The sequence below is a fragment of the Myxine glutinosa genome, chromosome 8 (genome assembly GCF_964187855.1).
Source record: "Myxine glutinosa chromosome 8, kmMyxGlut1.1, whole genome shotgun sequence".
NCBI classification, from domain to species: domain Eukaryota; kingdom Metazoa; phylum Chordata; class Myxini; order Myxiniformes; family Myxinidae; genus Myxine; species Myxine glutinosa.
In genome coordinates this window covers 43456679-43476459 of record NC_136268.1, presented here as the reverse complement: position 1 = coordinate 43476459, position 19781 = coordinate 43456679, and the positions used below count along the sequence as shown (strand labels likewise).

Here is a 19781-nt window from a genome sequence, read left to right as displayed (position 1 = left end):
GGACTTTCACTCCATAGCCATCATGCACACCGCAGTCGCAGAGACATAGACATGTTGTACCAGAGTGGTGTTGGTGTTTCATATCAACATGTAAAGGAGATCACTTCAAAGATTGCCACCACAGTCCAAGAGAATATGAATGAATTCAATGGCGTTTACGTGCCTCCAGGACGATTGAAAAATCTGCCAATCAGATGCTCAGCTGATAACATAGATGCCAAGGTAGACACAGCTGATGGACGGAACACATTCCATGGGACTGCTCTTGCTGTCTATCAACAAGTTCCCCCAGATGTATCAGAATACGAGACTGTAGCTGTACAAGTACTATACAAGGAATGACATAAATGCCAGAAAAAATGGTTAATCAAAGTGTTTTATGTGAAAAGATACATACAAAATTGAAAAAAATGGCGGCCATTTTGACTTTCAAAATGGCCGCCAAAGCCGCCATTGAGAAAAATGGAACCAACTCAGGTCTTGTTTAGGGTATAAGGATTCCAAAAAACATTGGTTCCACTAGTGTAGCAAATTTTGCACTACAATGACACAACACCATGTACTATAGTGTTCCTGTTGCTTATCATAATGTCCATTCTGGCATAATGTTAAATGCAATAAGCTTTCTAATGAATGCTTTTATCTGCAGGCAGCTGAAGTATGGGCGAGAAGGGCTTGCAGAACTTGAGACGAACTCGCCAACTGAGAGGCAGACACAGGCTCAAGTTGTAAGGCTACAAGCCAGGTAACGAGAGGCCTGGTCTGTACTACTTACTGTATGCTGTTCTTAAACTGCGATAGTTTTAGTGCAGCTTACACACACACACACACACACACACACACACACACACACACACACACACACACACACACACATACACACACACACACACACGCCACCTCCCGGGTTCCAGTGGCGTCATAACAATGGCACAGATTTTCTCACCGCACTCAGCAAGGCATTTTCTCTGGAGGAATTTCCTCCTCCCCATGGATGTCAACCGATGGGGATATTCTCTGTGCTCTATCCTTTTAAATGTTGTACGTCAAGCAAGGAAGCAGCACGTACTATTTTTAGGTTATTTCGGAGTACCTCTGCGAAATAACCTTAGAGTGCGTCCGGGTGTCTGTCCATTAACAACAACAACACAACAGGCATTTTAAGGCCATTTTCCCTGCAAGAGCGGGGGTTAGCCTTGCGGTCCCCATGACAATCTTCTCCATTTTGCCCTATTTTCTGCATATCTCCTTGTTAACCCCCTTGCCCGCATTTCTTCTTCGACCATCTTTAGCCAAGTCTTTCTCAGTCTTCCCCGTCCTCTACTTCCTTCTACATTCATTTCCATCACTCTTCTCAACCAGTCACTTTCATCCTTCCTCAACACATGACCAAACCATCTCAACCTGTTTCTCTTCACAGCATCAATCACAGGCTCTATTCCCATCATCTTTCGCAATTCATCATTTCTCTTCCTCTCTCTCAACGATACTCCGCACATCCACCGAACCATTCGCATTTCCACCCTTTCCAACCTTCGTTGCTGCTCTACGTTCATTACCCATGTCTCACTCCCATAAATCATAACACTTCTCACACATGCAGCATACATTTATTTTTCTGTCCATTAACATTTGACTAAAACATCTTCTTACAAACTACCCCATCAATATTTACCAAATTTGGTACAATGCATCAGGACAACAAGGTCTCATGAGGTTGTGCTCCCCATACAGATGTGCCCCTATAAAGGACGTAAATGGGGGGGGGGGGGGGAGGGGGGTTTTGCTCAAAATATTGGTATTTCATTCAAAAATCATCAGAAAAACTGCTGGACGGATTGAGACCAAACACGCCACGAGGTATTAGGACCATGTCCTAACCTTAAGTTGTGCTCTTCATGGTCGTATCTCCCCTGAATAAGATACGTCTCCCCTGGTCGTATCTGGTATCTGGTCGTATCTGGTCTGGTCTGGTCGTATTCTCCAAATCGGACCTATCTGGTCGTACCAGACCGTACCAGACCTATCGTACCTGGTCGTACCAGACCAGACCAGACCAGACCTGGTCGTACCAGACCTATCTGGTCTGGTCGTATTCTCCCATGGTCGTATCTGAATAAGATAAATAAGATAATAAGGTCTCCCCTGAATATCTCCTTCATGGTCTCTCCCTGGCCCCCTCTCCAAATCCCTCATTTTCACTTAAAACATCTTCTGTACAACTACCTCAGCGATACGGACCAAATTTGGTAAAATGCATCGACAGAAAGGTCTCACGGGGTTGTGCTCCCCATTCGGATCCACCCATTTATGGGAGGGATGAAAGGGTTTTTGGGTTTTGCCCCAAATATTGGTATTTCACTGAAAAATCTGCTCTCAGAAACCAACACCCGGATCTAGACCAAAGTGGCCATGCGTCATCGTGGCCAAATCGTGTATGGGGAGCACAACTTCATGAGACCTTGATGTCCTGATGCATTGTACCAAATTTAGTATATATTGATGGGGTAGTTTGTAAGATGTTTTAGTCAAATGTTCATTGACAGACACCCGGACGCACTCTAAGGTTATTTCGCAGAGGTACTCCGAAATAACCTAAATACAGTACGTGCTGCTTCCTTGCTTGACGTTCAACATTTAAAAGGATAGAGCACAGACAATATCCCCATCAGTTGACATCCATGGGGAGGAGGAAATTCCTCCAGAGAAAATGCCTTGCTGAGTGCGGTGAGAAAATCTGTGCCATTGTTATGTCGTCACTGGTACCCGGGATGTTGTTTGTGTGTGTCTGTGTCTGTGTGTGTGTACGAGCCTTGGACCATGCATAAAAATTTTTAAAAGTATGGAAGCAGCACATACCATTTTAAAAGTCTTTGGTATGACTCAGCCAGGGTTAGAATCACCAATCTTCCAGACTCGGAGCAGGTGCTCTCTCACCATTAATGCCACCGAGTTTGGTAATTTAGGATAGGCACTGAAATGCTACCGAAGAAAAGTTAGTGCTGTCCAAAATTCACCAACCTGGAGAAGGAAGAAAAGCCTTATTGGCTGGGAGATGTGTTTATGTCCCAAAACTGTTGGAATGTTTTGCCAGGCAGAGGACAGGAATCGTATATTATACGACACATCACTGTAGTACTTGGGTCGACTTATAATGGAAGGCATGACAAATAGCTTCTTCCAAGACATGATTGCGTACCAACCATCCCACCAGTATCATAATTTTAAAGTTAGGTTCAACATTCCCAAGATTCAAACTTGGACTTCTACCTTGTTCATAATTGAAGCGCTCCTTTCCAAGGGACGTATCCATTATGATGTATTCCAAACCATGTCCAGAGCTAACTTCACAAGCTGCGTGCAATGTAAAGTCATAATATTAACCCATCCTCTCGCTCTTATTTTTTTCCTGTACATATCATCTGCCTCAACTCAAGATAATAGATTTTTAGGTTGGGTGTAAACAACCATGCTTTCCTTTCTTCTTTTTTCTTCATGTCCAAAGAACATGTGTTACGTGCTCCTCCCCAAACCCCCTGGTCACGGTGTACCTCCGAGCCCCGAGAGGAGTCACGGCAGAAAGATGTGTTATTCTGTGTCAAAGATCAATGGTGAAACCACACCAATTGTTACCAACAAACAAATATTGTATTAAGGTCACACAAGAATAACAACACAAAAACGATAGTAATCATTTGTACAACAAATAGTATATCATTCCTATGATGGTACCATCAGGTTCATACAATATAACTCACTGTGCTCCAAGTGAGCGAAAAGAAGAAGATTCCCAATGTCTCTATTCCCGGCTTCAAGCCAAAGTTAATTCCGGCTTCAAGCCAAAGTCGATCCGCTCCAACGATCGTCCGTACGATGTCGTATCGAGACCAGAATCCCGTTGGGTTGGCAGTTACAGTCACGCGGCCAAAGCGGCGCAAAGGCGCCCTCAAGGCGACTGGGAAATCCAAAGGCGCCCTCCAGGCGACTAGGAAATCACACCCTCGGGTATGAACGTTTCGCGGCTCACAGTCGGCGAACCGCAAATTATCTTCAAAATCCGCGTTACACACACCCACACCAGATAGACGTCTGAATGCGGTGAAAATGGCTGAAGCGAAGCAAAGAAACCTTGTGCGACGCGCAAAGCACGTGAGTCAAAATGGCCGACGGCCCGTACTCGAGACGTAACGGCAGTCCAACGATTCTCTTCGGAATCGACCGCAAAACCTGGCACGCAGGTTGATCTGTCACAGCGATAACTCTGTCGCAGGAATCCCTTTCCCGGGAAACCCAAAAGTTCACTCGTGACTCTTGCTCGCCAACGTTCGCTCCAGACCGCAAAGCAACTGTGCTTCTTCCCCGACTCACTCGCTCCGCCTTCTTTTTTTCCTCTTCCTCTTCGTCGTCGTCCGGTTCCCGATACAGTTTCTGGTTTAACTCTAACTTTTCCACCTTTTGAAAACGGTTCATAAACATTAAACCTTTCGAAAACAATAATAGTACATGGAATCAAAAATGTTTACAGTGGATGAAAACCACCACAACGGAAGTGACGAATCCGTAACACATAGCACATGTCTAAACCACTTTTGGAAGCAAAATACAGTATAGACATTTCAGAAATGTATTACTTGTAAGCAGAGGTAAGTAACATGTGGAAGTTACTTTTATTTCCGCCATCACCAGCTTTCTGCAGCTATTTATCTCCCTGATAACCCCTTGAAAAACCTGAAAAACACCTCCCACTCTCCACCCACAATGTTCCTTTTGGTTCTCTATTTCATCCCAATGCCTCCCACACCCTCCGCCCCACCCCCACTACCAAGCACACGTGCTGCACAGGTTAGAGAGCAGTGCTTCATATCAATAGTGCTGCGAAGGCACATAACAGGAAAGATGGTCCGGTCCGAATGATATTTTCCTGTTTAAAGGGCCTTACGTGAAATTTCCTTTAATTCTTGCTCTCATCTCTCATTAGGTCCAATCACTTTTTGTGATGTTTTAAACATCAACATTATGTATGATATTTTATGATGTCCTTATGGATTGTTTAAAATTTGCATCAACCTTTTGTGATACTGTATATTTAGCTTCATTATAATTGTGTTGTGGGAAAATGCTTTGATCCAAACCGAGATGAAAGGAAAACTAAAAATTAAATAAAGTTTTAATATCGTGTTGGAGGTAATTGTGTCCTTCCCAAGACACTTGAAATGGAGATGACTTGCCATACGGCATCTCTCATGGCTTTTGTTTTATTCCTACCGTGGAATCCCATTATTTGCCAAGCTGGCACTGAGCGGATAACTCTTCGAATGGCTGCTATCATCACCGTTGTGTTGAATATTTTATTAGCCCACTCTGTTATGCCATTTCTGCTTCTAAAATCGGTAAATTTTACATGGAGATTGTGAAAGAACTAATAAATTCCGTCTAAATGCCACATTTACCATACCTGCACATGATTTGACTTTGTAAATCAATGCAAGAGTGCAAATTACCTATGTATTGATAAGGACCACCATTTTAGTACTTTTAAATCTTAGTTGCTTTCTCACCCCCACCCCCTCCTCTGAAAATACGATTCTACAATCTTGGACGTGCTTCACATGTATGGCAAAGAATATGGAAACAGATGAGTAATCGAAGGACTTTTGAATCGAGCGCAGTCTTTCCTGTTTGACTTGCAATGAAAAGAGAAACACTGTAAATGTAAAAGAAAATCATTTATGGGTAAATAATGTTTCTCTGGACCCTCAAGGTATCCCAAACACAGATATAGAGCATTTAGTCAGTCATGGCTCTGATGCATCACACAGATCATATAAAATAATACCAACTAGTGGTAAACCCGTGAAAATCACGGGCATAAATAGTGTTTATGTTCATACAAGCTAACTTGTTGAGACGTGATTATTCCACACTTATAGACATTTGGAGTTGTATAGTTGTATAGACTGCATATCCACTTGCGGTACTGATAACATAATCGGTGATAACTGGCTGGACAAAAGCCGCAGCTCGCTGGCTAGGCGTGCTTCCACCTTGCGGTATTGATAAATATCCAGACTGATGTCACATTGGCGGCCATGCGTGCGCATTGCCTGCCGCCTTCCCGCTTCCTTTCAAAATAATTGTGTCAGTTGGCACCAACATTCATTCTGGCAGATCTCCTGAATATCGCTTTGTATTCAACTGCAGTATTGTCTCATAGTGTGGTTACTGGTAAGTATCCCCTTTACATTTCTGATCGCATTTATATTTGTATTAAAAAGCGTAGCATGCCTCTCGAGTCGCTGCGCGTCCGGCACACATTGAGACGTCTTCTTCTTCTCCTCGGTATTGTTACGGATTCGGCCCTAATTATGGTTGTTATTGTTATCATTGTTGGTTCTAGATATTATGCTTATTGTGGCTTAAGGGAAAGGGTTATTGTGATTAAAAGGTTTAAAAGCGCTCCTGGTAAAATGTGGCCGGAAATCGGATCGTGACCCGGAAGACAAAGGGAGCAAGGAAGAAGAGTGCGTGAGGCAGAGGTGAAACGAGGCGTTTTGTAAAAGCTCCGGACCCAGCGTGGTCGAGCGTCCATGGAGAGTGAACTTTGAGTCCTGGAAAGGAGTCTCGTGCGATCGTTGTTATCGCTGGTGTCGTGGAAAAAGCCTGCGAAGCCAGGTACAGGTGTGAGATTCCGGAGAATCTTCGCCTAGAGGCTGCGGCCCGAGGAAGAACCGACCGCCATTTCGGGGACCTCGCGCGTCGTTCGCGGACCCTTGGTTAGCCGTGTCCGCTGGTTCCGCCCTCCGGTGGTTTGCCGAGGATGTGTGTGCGCGACAGCGGCCTTTGAAGAATACGGTGCGGTTCGCGACTGCACGGTGTATGTGCACGTTTGGATAGCGTCTTTGGGAATCCTCTTTCCACCGCCAATTGGGGTTGGCTGGGACCACGTGACGGTCCCCGCCTTACCTACATCTCCTTCCCTGCCTCATCGCCATCGCCTCTTCGCCGGGAGCACCATTGTGTTCTAGAGACATTGAGAAGGGCTCTGTTTCAGTCCCTGGGGGTGCCGTGAGTTTGAGCTAGGTTACCATCTTAAGATTTGATTGTAGGGTTGATTGCCCCCATTGTTGTATGGTTCTTTTTGTGTGCTTTTAATATAATATTTGTTCATTGACAACCAAGGGTGTGGTTTCCTTATTGATTTGGATTGTTTCCTTTGGTGGTTTCCTGGATGGTTTCATTGGTGATTGATTGCAACACGGACTAACATATATATCTTTCTGCCGGGGTTCCTCTCGGGGTTCGGAGGTTACCGAGACCAGGAGATTGCAGAGGACCCAGTAACAGTATCAAGTGCAGCATCTCACTGTGCGTAAAACAAAATGGCGTGGGTTATTCAAAACTTTTCACTGATTTACAGCTGTTATTCCACACTTATAGACATTTGGAGACATAGGTATGCTTATATGGAAGGGTTAGTCATAACTACATAGTATCACACATATCTTAGGGCGACAGGAGCAATAGCTGGAGAGAAGTTCCGATTACAAACTTCAGAAATAAGCGTTTTAATGATATAGAGAACTGAGCTGGTATTCAATCACATAAGAGCTGTTATTATTTTGTCCCTTTTTAATCACTTTTCATTCTGTTTTGCATAGTCTCGAGGCCACAGAATCTCGCTGCCATGAATTGTCTGATGAGCTGAAGAGGCTCAAAGAGGAGCATTTTCGCTGCAGCAGTGAGACCAGCAAGGTACACCTCCGTACTTGCCACCAGCTATTACACGAGCATATATAAATAGCATGACGTTTATCGCTAGAGAAAGTTTAACTGATTATCCATGGAATCACACTAGCTGCAGAGCTCGTCATTAATGGTGAGTGATCGCTCGTGCATACCTTATACTCGCTTTGCATTTGCTTGAGGCAAGTTAATATAAAAAAAAAATTGTTTGTTGTTGTTGTATACAGAGTCAAGGCTTTTAAAAATTAGGGGGAGGGGGGGCACCAACAGCAGAGTTGAAGGACAAGATAGAGGCAGTCTTGGACAAACAATGGGTGTGTGGAAGAATGGAGGGCAGGAAAGGATGCATGGAGTGGACAACATGGATAAAGAAGGAAACTATGAAAATTTTTGAGGGTCAACTACATGGATAATTTGGTAGACAGAATTAAATTGATGACATCATAGGTCACGTGGTAGCCACTTGGATTTAACATTTAAAAAAAAACTTTAAAAATCCTCTCCAGAACGGCTGACTGCATTGATGCGAAACTTCATGCACATGATCTACTAGCCTTGGGGAATATAGAGTGTCCATGAATAAATCACACGTCACATGGTCTGACAGCCATATTGGATTGAACCGAAAACATTTATAAAATCCCCCCCAGAATGGCTTGACAGATTGAGAGGAACCTTCACACATATGTTCCCCAAGCCTTGGGGATACCATGGTGTTCACGAATAAATAATAGGTCATATGGTCTGGAAGCCATGTTTGATCAAAGGAAAACAAGACCAAAAGTTCAACAGTGGCGTAGCCGGACTTGTAAAACATTATAAATCACAAACACATATTATTAGCTTTTCAAACCGTCACTAATGCTGTTTATAACATTAAACAAAGAAATTTGGTGGAATCTCGACATCCATGAGGTAAGTTTTACTTACAGAACTGAGCGAAGATCTACTGTAATCTAGATTACACCCCACAGGGGTTGGAGGTGTGCTCATTACCAAGCAGCTAGCTAGCGCTTGCCAAGCCAGCCGTTCCTTAACGGTTTTGAATGGAGTTCTTGCTCGAATGCTTAAACCACTTGGCGATCTCTCCACAAGAACCTTGGAAAATGAACACACACCCAAAGTTCTTGAAACCTGACCATAGATCGACTGTAATCTATATATCCCAAAGATGAATGGTCCTTCCTGCCACTCCCGTAGTAAGCGGGTATACTTGTAAATTCAAATGTCGGTCGGTGCAGTCAGTCGTCGTAATGACATCATGGACTTAATGACATAACGGACACAAAACCGATATATTTTAACTTTCAGTAAGTTTGCAGTCACTACGAAGGTATTCGTGTTATGATTAGATTTACTATAATATTAACGTTACGTTATCATTATTTCGAACATGATATTACTATCAAAGATCCGAGGCGAATTCCTTACTTCCTCGGTTATTAACATTAATGGCGAACAACGCTCATCACTGGTCATGAACCATACACCGCTTCAATCCATAAACCTTCAATTCACGACACTGGGATTAAAGTATTGTACACCGCACCTTTCCTCTACCATCTCCAGGCATTGCAAAATGTCATTGCCGGGCACCGTAGGGGACTCGGCAGTGACGCACGCTGAAAGGGAGTACACAGTTTTCACTCTGGTTGTATGTTTGTTTGTTTTCTTGGTTGTTTGTTTGTTTTCTTGTTTGTCCAGACGATATCTCAGCCATCCTTTGAGCTAGGAAGCTGAAATTTCGGCACAATAGTGAGCAAGTCCTTTGTCAAAAACGCTATTTTTTGTTTTTTGATTAATCAATAAATTGAGGAGTTATTTAATTATTAGCGATTAATTAAGTACTTATTTAATTAATCAAATTTCCTTTCTCTTCTGACCATTAACTCAGGCACCTTTTGAGTTAGGAAGCTGATATTTGGACATGCCAATGACCAGGTGATTTGGCTGCAAAGGCTATTTAATTTTATTATTTACTTAATTATTCGATTAATGACAAAAAAATTTTTTTTTTTTTTAAGTTACAGATTCTGATGAAATTGTGGTGGTTTATGTGTTCTATGACCGAATTGATTAATAATTTAATTTTTTAATGATTATTATTTATTTATTTTCATTATTAATCATTTATTTATTTTCTTTCTCATTTGGCCAATATCTCAGGCACCTTTTGAGCTGGGAAGCTAATATTTGGACATGACAGTGACCAAGTGATGTGGCTATCAAGGATATTTTTGATTTATTGATTAATCATTTAATCGATTAATTATTTATTGATTAATCGATTAATTATTTATTGATTAATCAATTAATTATTTAATTTTTTATTAATGACATATTTAATTACATTTCTAAAAGATACATCTTCGGATGAAGCACTAGTGGTTTTCTTATGCTATTAGCCAATTGATTAAGAAAATATTTTGTGATAATCTTTTATTGATTTAATTATACAATTAATCAATCAATTAGCGTACACCTCTCCCTCCCAATGCAGCCTCAATGAGCTGCACTGCGGTATTGCCGGGCGCCAGAGGCGCCCCGGCAATGCCGCGCTGTAGGATATTTAATTATTTGGCATGGGGGCGGTGTTTTATTTAGCATGACCCGGTGTGTACCCCGGTTTAGAATAGGTACACCGTATCCCTGCGTGTCGTAAGAGGCGATTAAAAGGGTTGGCGTCAGGAAGGGCATCCGGCCATAAAAACATTGCCTCAAAAAGAGAACCATGACAATTACGACTACATATGGGCAGGGTACAGCCCGAAGTACCCCGTGGGGGACCCCACTCCCTCTCGTCAAAACTCAAGGTGGGGAACCCGATCGAAGCAAGGGTGGAAATCATTCCATTTATGACGACGAAACGTCTGATGCCCGACGTGGAGATCGGCTTCTGAGATTTGGGACATGGAATGTAGGGACAATGACAGGGAGATCAGGAGAAGTGGTGGAAGTATTGGTCAGAAGAAGAGTGGACATATGTTGTGTGCAGGAGACGAGATGGAAGGGGAGTGGTGTGAGAATGGTGAAGTGCAGGCAGGGACAGAAATACAAGTTTGTGTGGCAAGGGTGCCCGGAGGGCGTGAATGGTGTTGGTGTCCTGTTTTCTGAGGAGTTTGTAGACAGTGTGGTGAGTGTGACTAGAGTGAGTGAAAGGTTGATGATGGTGAAAATGATGATTGGAAAGCTCTTGGTGAACATCATCTCGGGATATGCTCCGCAGGTTGGTCGGAGCGATGAAGAGAAGGACAAGTTCTGGTGTGCTATAGAGAAGCTGATGGAAAACGTGAAAGATGAGGAAGTTGTTGTGGTAGGAGGAGACCTAAATGGACATGTGGGAAGGGGTATGGACGGTTTTGAGGGAGTTCATGGGGGTTACGGATATGGTGTGAGAAATGGAGAAGGTGAAACGATTTTGGAGTTTGCTGATGGAGCTGATTTGTTGATTTGTAATACTCAGTTCCAGAAAGAGGATAATAAGCTTGTTACATACACGTCAGGTGGGTCGACGACAACCGATGACTACGTAGGCGAGATAGGGGGCACCTCCGGGACACAAAGGTGATCCCGGGGGAGGAGGCTGTTTCACAGCACCACTTGGTTGTCTGCGACATAAGGGTGAAAAGTGCGAGGAGAGCTCGGCGGATGAAGTACCAACCGAGAATGAAGGTGTGGAGGTTGAAAGAGGTGACAGTAAGGGAGGCATTAAAAGAGAGGCTGAGTATGGTGGAGGATGATGTGGTTGAGCTTGAAAGTGGTTGGATGTCAATGAAAGATAGTCTTTTGGGAGCCGTTGGTGAGGTATGTGGATGGACAAAAGGACCACCGAGGCACTCGGAAACATGGTGGTGCGATGAAGAAGTTGGAAAGAAGATTGACGAGAAGAGGAAGAAGTTCAAGGAGTGGCAGAAGGCGAACGGTATGGGGGCAGAAAAGGCAGAGCATGAAAGTTATAAGGCAGCCAAGAAGGCTGCAAAGAAAGAGGTAGCAAAGGCACAGGAGGCATGTAGGAAAATGTTCGGAGAACGCTTGGATTCGGGAGAGGGTCAGAGAGCGGTATTCAGGATTGCAAAGCAGATAGCAAAAGAGAGGTGTGATGTGATGGGGGTGAGTTGCTTGAAGGATGAAGTGGGACAAATCGTTGTGGACCCAGATGGAATTAAAGGAAGATGGAAGAGATATATGGAAATACTGTTGAATGCAGAGAATGAATGGGATGGCAACATTGAGAGTAACCCAGTTTTAGGACCGGCAGAGAAGATAACTGAGAAGGAAGTTGAGGAAGCGATAAAAGCAATGAAGAGTAGAAAAGCGGGAGGGCCGATGGGAGTTGTGGGAGATATGTTGAAGGCAGCGTGAAATTGGGGTGTGAAGAGAATGACAGAGATCTGAAATCTGGTGGTGAAAGAAGGCCGCATTCCAGTGGATTGGGAACTGAGTGCCCTCGTGCCTCGATACAAGGGGAAAGGTGACCCTCTGGACTGTGGCTCGTATCGAGCGATAAAGTTATTGGAGCATGGAATGAAGGTATTGGAAAGGGTGTTGGAGAGGAGGATAAGGAAGAAAGTGAAGATTGACGAAATGCAGTTTGGATTTACGCCAGGAAGAGGAACGACAGAGGCGCTTTTTATTGTGAGGCAGTTGCAGGAGAAGTATATGGAGAAGACGAGGAAGTTGTTTCTTGGGTTTGTTGATCTGGAGAAAGCATTCGATAGGGTTCCACGTGAAGTAGTGACATGGGCATTGAGGAAGTTAGGAGTGGAGGAATGGTTGATCAGAGTAGTGATGGCAATGTACAAAAGAGCGTGCACAGCTGTAAGGATGAAGGACGGGAACAGTGGTGAGTTTGAGGTGAAGGTGGGAGTGCATCAGGGGTCGGTACTAAGTCCACTACTATTTGTAGCTGTGATGGATGTGCTGGCTCAGAACGTAAAGGAGGGTTTACCATGGGAGTTGTTGTATGCAGATGATCTGGTGTTGATTGCAGAAAGTATGGATGGACTGAAGGAGAAGATGAACAAGGGGAAGGAATGTATGGAGACAAAAGGTCTGAAGGTGAATATCGGAAAAACGAAGGTGATGGCAAGTGGTAAAGCATGTGGTGAGGTGGAAAGAACTGGGAAGTGGCCATGTGCTGCGTGCAGGAAGGGTGTCGGAGTGAATTCCATTCAATGTACAATGTGTGCTGAGTGGGTTCATCAAAAATGTAGTGGTTTGAGAGGGTCATTAACCAGTGTGGCAGCTGCATTCAAGTGTAAGGTGTGCGCAGAGGGAGCTGCAGATGGAGGAAATGTTGAGTTGGATCTTGGAGATGGCGTGAAGCTGGAAGGTGTGAAAACATTTTGTTACCTTGGAGGCATGCTGAATGGAGAAGGTGGATCAGACTCGGCAATGGTTGCTCGAGTGAGATGTGCATGGAAGAAGTTTCGGGAACTGAGTGGCGTGCTGACGAGGTGGGGAGTGTCGTTGAAGCTGAAGGGAAAGGTGTATGCTGCATGTGTGAGAAGTGTTATGATTTATGGGAGTGAGACATGGGTAATGAACGTGGAGCAGCAACGAAGGCTGGAAAGGGTGGAAATGCGAATGGTTCGGTGGATGTGTGGAGTATCGTTGAGAGAGAGGAAGACAAATGATGAATTGCGAAAGATGATGGAAATAGAGCCTGTGATTGATGCTGTGAAGAGAAACAGGTTGAGATGGTTTGGTCATGTGTTGAGGAAGGATGAAAGTGACTGGTTGAAAAGAGTGATGGAAATGAATGTAGAAGGAAGTAGAGGACGGGGAAGACCGAGAAGGACTTGGCTAAAGATGGTCGAAGAAGAAATGTGGGCAAGGGGCTTAACAAGGGGAGATGCAGAAAATAGGGCAAAATGGAGAACATTGTCATGGGGACCGCAAGGCTAACCCCCACTCTTGCAGGGAAAATGGCCTTAAAATGCCTGTTGTTGTTGTTGTTGTTGTTTTATGTGGGTGGTGTACTTTGAATGGATCTGTACTTGTTATGGTTATATTTACTATATTATTATTATTACTATTACGAAAACGATACTACTGAAACGATACACTACTGTATTAAGAAACCTGGGCTTATTTTGTCTGAAGCGGTCCAAAGATAAGGCATAACGCCTAAGGCCTATACGTACTGTATTGTTGGAAGAGACATAACGCCGATGCTTTCAATATTTGATGGTCATTTTAACAATCTGGTTGTTTGTGTTTCACACTGAATGAAAAGCGTAAAGGTAGAGCACGGCAATTGTGATATATGACAGGTTCGACAATATTTTCGGCATGAACCGCATATAAATCAAAATGGCGGTGTGTGGAGAGTCAGCAGCCACACCGGTGTAATGACATTAGACGTAATCTCATCACCCTGTCATGTGACCAGATTCACAGCTCTGATTGGTATATGTTTGAGGGGCCATCCATACGTACATACATGCATACATACATACATACATACATGCATACATGCATACATACATACATACATACGGACGGACAAACATTGTTCTAGAATCTAGACGGCTCTGCCCGATGGTTTACTCCGTAAAAATAAAACGTTATTTTTCTGAAGCAGCTGAACCTATCGAAGTGAAACTTTCCAAGTATCATCTCACACCATTGCTGCATATAGTGTGAAAATGGTGATGTCATAGGTCACGTGGTTTGGCAGCCATCTTGGATAGAACAATGAACCTAATCCAATCGGCAAAAAACTTCACACACCTTATCCCCTACCCAATTGGAGCCAGAGTGTAAATTTATGATGTCATGAGTTGTGTGGTTGAGCAGCCATTTTGGATCCAAGGGAAAATCTTTGAAAATAGTCTGCTCTGAAATCGTTTAATCAATCAATGCAAATTTTTAAACTAAATGATCAACTACACATAGTAAATATAATTTGATAAAAGTGATGTCATCGGTCACTGGTCTGGCAGTCATATTGGATCATCTCATTTCAATAGTGTTCTGAATTGGTTTGATTTATTTTTGTCTCTGATGTCATATACTCACTCCTGTGTTCATGACTTTGGTTTTAAGATGAGAAATAAACTCCTGTGAATTTATTACATCAAACAAATTTTTGTCTTATCTTCTATATATATAAAGCAGTAAAGTATGTTTGTTTGTTTGTTTGTTTGTTTGTCCTCTTATAACTCGAGAACTACTCATCGCAGAGCAAAACCAAAGGCATATTCGGAATCAGTACGTCTCAGAGCAACTACAGCACACCTTAAAATTTAAAAAACTTCGCGTTTTAAAATTATGACGTCATCAGCGTATTTCGGAACGTTAATTTTTAAACTTCATATTCGGAATCAGTACGTCCCAGAGAAACTTCGTGACGTTAATTTTTCAACTTCATCCGATTGACATGGGACCAACGGCATGTGACAGAGTGAAACATTTATTTGCCGACAATGACTTCCGACTTCCGGGTTCGGAATGCGGGACCAATGCCATTTGACAGGGAATAAAAAATAAATGCGACATTCCATTGACGACAATGACTTCCGACTTGACTCCCCCCTCCCCCCTCCCCCTCCCCTCCCCCCTCCCCCCACCCCCCTGCCCCCTCTCCCCTCCCCCTCCCCCTCCCCTCCCCCTCCCCCTCCCATCCCCCCTCCCCTTACCCTCCCCCTCCCCTCCCCCTCCCCCTCCCCTTCCCCCTCCACCCTATCCCCTCCCCTTCCCCCTCCACCCTATCCCCTCCCCTTCTCCCCCTCCCCCCTCCCCCTCCCCCTCCCCCCATCCCCCCTCCCCCTGCCCTCCCCCTCTCCCCCTCCCCCCTCCCCCACCTCCCCCTCCCCCCTCCCCCACCTCCCACTCCCCTCCCCCCTCCCCATGCCCTCCCCCCTCCCCTCCCCCTCCCCCCTCCCCTCCCCCTCCCCCCCTTCCCCCTCCACCCTATCCCCTCCCCCCTCCCCCCTCCCCCCTCCCCCTCCCCCACCTCCCCCTCCCCTCCCACTCCCCTCCCCCCTCCCCATGCCCTCCCCCCCTCCCCCCTCCCCTCCCCTCCCCCCTCCCCCTCCCCCTGCCCTCCCCCCTCCCCCCTCCCACCCCCCTCCCCCTCCCATCCCCCCTCTTCTCCCCTCTCCCCCTACCCCTCCCCCTCTTCTCCCCTCTCCCCCTCCCCCTCTTCTCCCCTCTCCCCCTCCCCCTCTTCTCCCCTCTCCCCCTCCCCCTCCCCCCTCCCCCTCTTCTCCCCTCCCCCCCGTTCCCCTCCCCTCCCCCCCGTTCCCCTCCCCTCCCCTCCCCTCCCTCCTCCCCTCCCCTCTCCTTCCCCGCCCGGCAATGCCGGGTACTTCTGCTAGTTGCTTATATGGAGTTACTTTCCCTGAAACTTAATTACTCATCTTTGCTCGCCTAGGAGAAAATTTTGGAGTCATCACTTACTCACCTTTATTTTTCTCCTGATAAGCTCTGAACTGTATAATTTTAGGATCACTACACCCAAAAATGTATGCATTAACATAGCTGTTACTTTTCTATTGTAAAAACTCTTTTTTTATTAATAAATTTTACCCTTCCAATAACCCAAAATATTGTGCTTGCATCGCTTCACTTCATTGGCCTCGTCGCCAAAGCTCTTCTCTTGTGGACCACATAAATGTCCTGTTCCCAATCTCGCCTCCCAACAGCTGCAAGAGATCGTGCAGCGGGCTGAAGCAGAGATGGAGAAGGCCAGGAGTAACGCAGGCCATCTCTCTGAGTTCCTAGCTAGATACAAGGAACAGTTATCAGAAACACGCTTGAGCATGTTGAGCTCAGAAAACAGGCTTACGGAAGAAGTGAACAGGAGGAAGCAAGAAACTTTCAAGCATCAGGTGAGATATGACTTTTAAGAAGGAAGTCTGCTTCGCTCCACCTTCTGGCACCCCCTGCTGATAATACTGAATAACAACAAGAAGTAACAGATCCTTTTATATTTTAGAAGTCACATGTAATTCTTGTTTAAAGATCTGTTTGAATAACGATGAATTTTACATTCATCAACTGCATATTTCCTTGTGGATAGAAAGTGCTGACTCGCTTATTAAGGTGGAGTATTAGAATGTTTTCAAACATGTATGAAGCCCAAGTTTCTGTGTTATTCATTGGTATTTGGTGCCTTTCACTTCATTTAGCGAAGCAGTTCGGGTAGTGCAGAATATGAGTGGAAACCCAATCCACAGGATCTTCATGATCCAGTCTCAAGAAAAAAAAAACCACCTTTAGAGGCCATTTTTCCCCGCAAAGCGGGGGTTGGCCTTTTTCGGGCACCGTGGTTCTTGTTGTTTTTGTTGGTCCCCTTTTTTGAAGCAATGTTTTACGGCCGGATGCCCTTCCTGCCGCCAACCCTTTTTGTCGCCTTTTTACGACAAACAGGGAATTACCAGCAAGCTGGTACTCAATTAGCCGACCTCGGAAGGATGACAGGCTGAGTCAACCCCCCTGGCGTTAATTCAGCGATCGACCGGGATTCGAAACCAGGATCCTAGGATCCTAAGCTGGCACCCTAGCCGCTAGCCCAACACCAGGTTAGTCTTAAGAAAGGCAACCTCTGAAAGTACAAAAAAAACATTCCCCTCATATTTTCACTTCTTCCAGGATTCATTCAGTTTATTATTCAACCTCAGTTTATTTTAAATGGTGGGAATCACGTCATTAAATATCATTTTGCACATTTTCTTTGAATATTTCTCAAAAAAAAAAAGACAGTTACTTTAGCCTCATCTTCAGTTTTGCATATGCAGCAGGACACCTGTAAGGTGTATTAGAAACTTGTAAAGAAGTGAAAATATTCATCCAACCTATCTCCGAATCGTAATGGAAAATCATAACATGCGTATTTGCCCGTCCCCCGCACAGCGGGAGATGTGGTTTTGTGTGTGTCTCTGTCTGTCTTTCTGTATGAATGTCTGTCCGAGCTGTAACTTTTTTTTACCATTTGAATTCATCATCAAATTTGCAACAAAGCTTTATTACGAAAATATGGAGTAGACAAATTAATAATTAGGTCAAAAGGTCAAACGTCAAGATCATGTAAAATAATCAATTTTCATGCAATTGACTTGAAATTTTAAGATTTTGCATATTGGGTCACTGAAGTTCACCAATCAAAAGCTTATAAGCTAATTACCCTGCCACCAAAGGTGGATGGAGGTTATGTTTTCACCCCAGTCTGTGTGTTTGTCGTTTGTCTGTCTGTCCGTTTGTGAACAAAATATCTCAAAAAGTTGTGGATGGATTTGGACGAACTTTGGCAGAGATGTAGCGTATGTGACACTGATTAAATGGTTAGATTTTGGTGAAGATCCGGATTCGGAACCGGCTAATATAGTTTTTTAAGTGATTCTTCACCATTGGGATATAGGGCCAAAAACGATACATAGCAGGATATCTCAAAAAGTTATTGATGGATTTGGATGAAACTTGTTAGACAGTTGTGTGTGTGACAAGGAAGAATCGATTAAATTTGGTGATTATCTGGATCCGGATCAGCTAGTAGAATTTTTTAAGTGATTCTTCACCATTGAGTGATATGGCCAACCAGGCGGAGATATGCTCTCTACTGAGTGCCGTTCTAGTTGTTTTTGAAAGCAAAATGTCGAAGGTCAAGGCTGCATAAAATTGTCAATTTTCATCCGATTGACTTGCCATTTTAGCAGGGTTTGCATATCGTGTCACTGAAGCCTATTATTGCTTCTGAGGTCAAAAAGGTCAAGGTTGCCTAAAATCGTCAATTTTTTTTTCTCGTCGTTCTCGTCATGTTTAGCATATGGAAGAAGAAGAAGTCCGAATACAAAGCTGACGCGGATGGACTTTGCATAATCAGATGCTTTCTAGTTTAAATTTGTCTTGTTCATTTCCCTGGTGTTGGGATACCCTGGTGTTGGGCTAGCGGCTAGGGTGCCGGCTTAGGATCCTACGATCCTGGGTTCGAATCCCGGATCGATCGTTGAATTAACGCTAGGGGGGTTGACTCAGCCTGTCATCCTTCCGAGGTCGGCTAATTCAGTACCAGTTTCACTGGTAATTCCCTGTTTGTCGTTAAAGGCGGCAAAAAGGGTTGGCGTCAGGAGGGCATCCGGCCGTAAAACATTGCTTCAAAAAGGGGACCGAAAAACAACAACAACCACGGTTCCCCAAAAAGGCCAACCCCCGCTTTGCGGGGAAAAATGGCCTCTAAAGGTGGTTATATTATATATATTTATATTTCCTGTTGTAAAATACGCCCAATAGGAAATGTACTTTTCTCATTACTTTTCCTGTTTATGCTCATGTACTTTTCCTGTTTATGACCACTTTGTTTCAAACACCTCTTAAACACTTGGTCATGCTGTTTGTACAATGGGTACTAATTAGGGTCATGGTACAATGTTGTGAATGAAGACCTTATGCTTTGGCTCTCCACAGGAGGAGAGCAAATCCTTGCAGCTGGAAAATCAGAAGTTGAAGGAAGAGGTCATGGCGCTGGAGGTCAAGTTACTCCAGCTGGGGGTCGAGAGGGTAATAAAATGATTAGACGTTTGCTTTCTTTAGGTGCATACAGTCATTTATCATAGAGTACATATTTTAAGAAAAAGCAAAGACAGGCAGCAAAAAAACCATTGGCATCACTTTGTGATCATTTTCTTTTAAGCAGCAACTGATAAGCATCCATACAAAAATATTTTGACGTCAGGACTAAAAAATGGAATTGGGGTTAGTTTGTTTGTTTTATTACTTTTTTTTGTATCCAAGGAATTCTCCAAATTTAAATGAATGTTAGCTTACGGTGAGTATTCCTGGAAAACTTACTGGAAAAATGTCAGAGGCTGTCACTACAAACTGTTTATATTATCAGTTTGTATCTTCACTTTCCTATAACTGCATGCACAGCTTTTGGAGTTCACTTCCATTGGTTTTCTTCTATGAGTGCTAATTGGTACTGCATTATTTTACTCCAAAAGAAACTCCCTAAATAACCTCTAACATTAGTGCAATGCACTGTGTTGTGGAATCTCTTCTTAATCCCTTTTACCATTTTATTGCTGACTGAAATA

At 44.0% G+C, this 19781-nt stretch overlaps 1 protein-coding gene across 2 annotated transcripts in view; it reads left to right on the top strand.

Annotated features, from left to right (window-relative positions):
* Nucleotides 1-19781, top strand: part of LOC137432434 (uncharacterized) — a 53882-nt gene that overhangs the window by 15477 nt on the left and 18624 nt on the right. For both annotated transcript variants that reach the window (XM_068124371.2, XM_068124370.2), the window contains exons 9-12: nt 650-745; nt 7659-7752; nt 16395-16580; nt 19153-19245. In XM_068124371.2, the coding sequence (XP_067980472.2) occupies nt 650-745; nt 7659-7752; nt 16395-16580; nt 19153-19245 (469 nt within the window). The remainder of the gene's footprint in view (nt 1-649; nt 746-7658; nt 7753-16394; nt 16581-19152; nt 19246-19781) is intronic.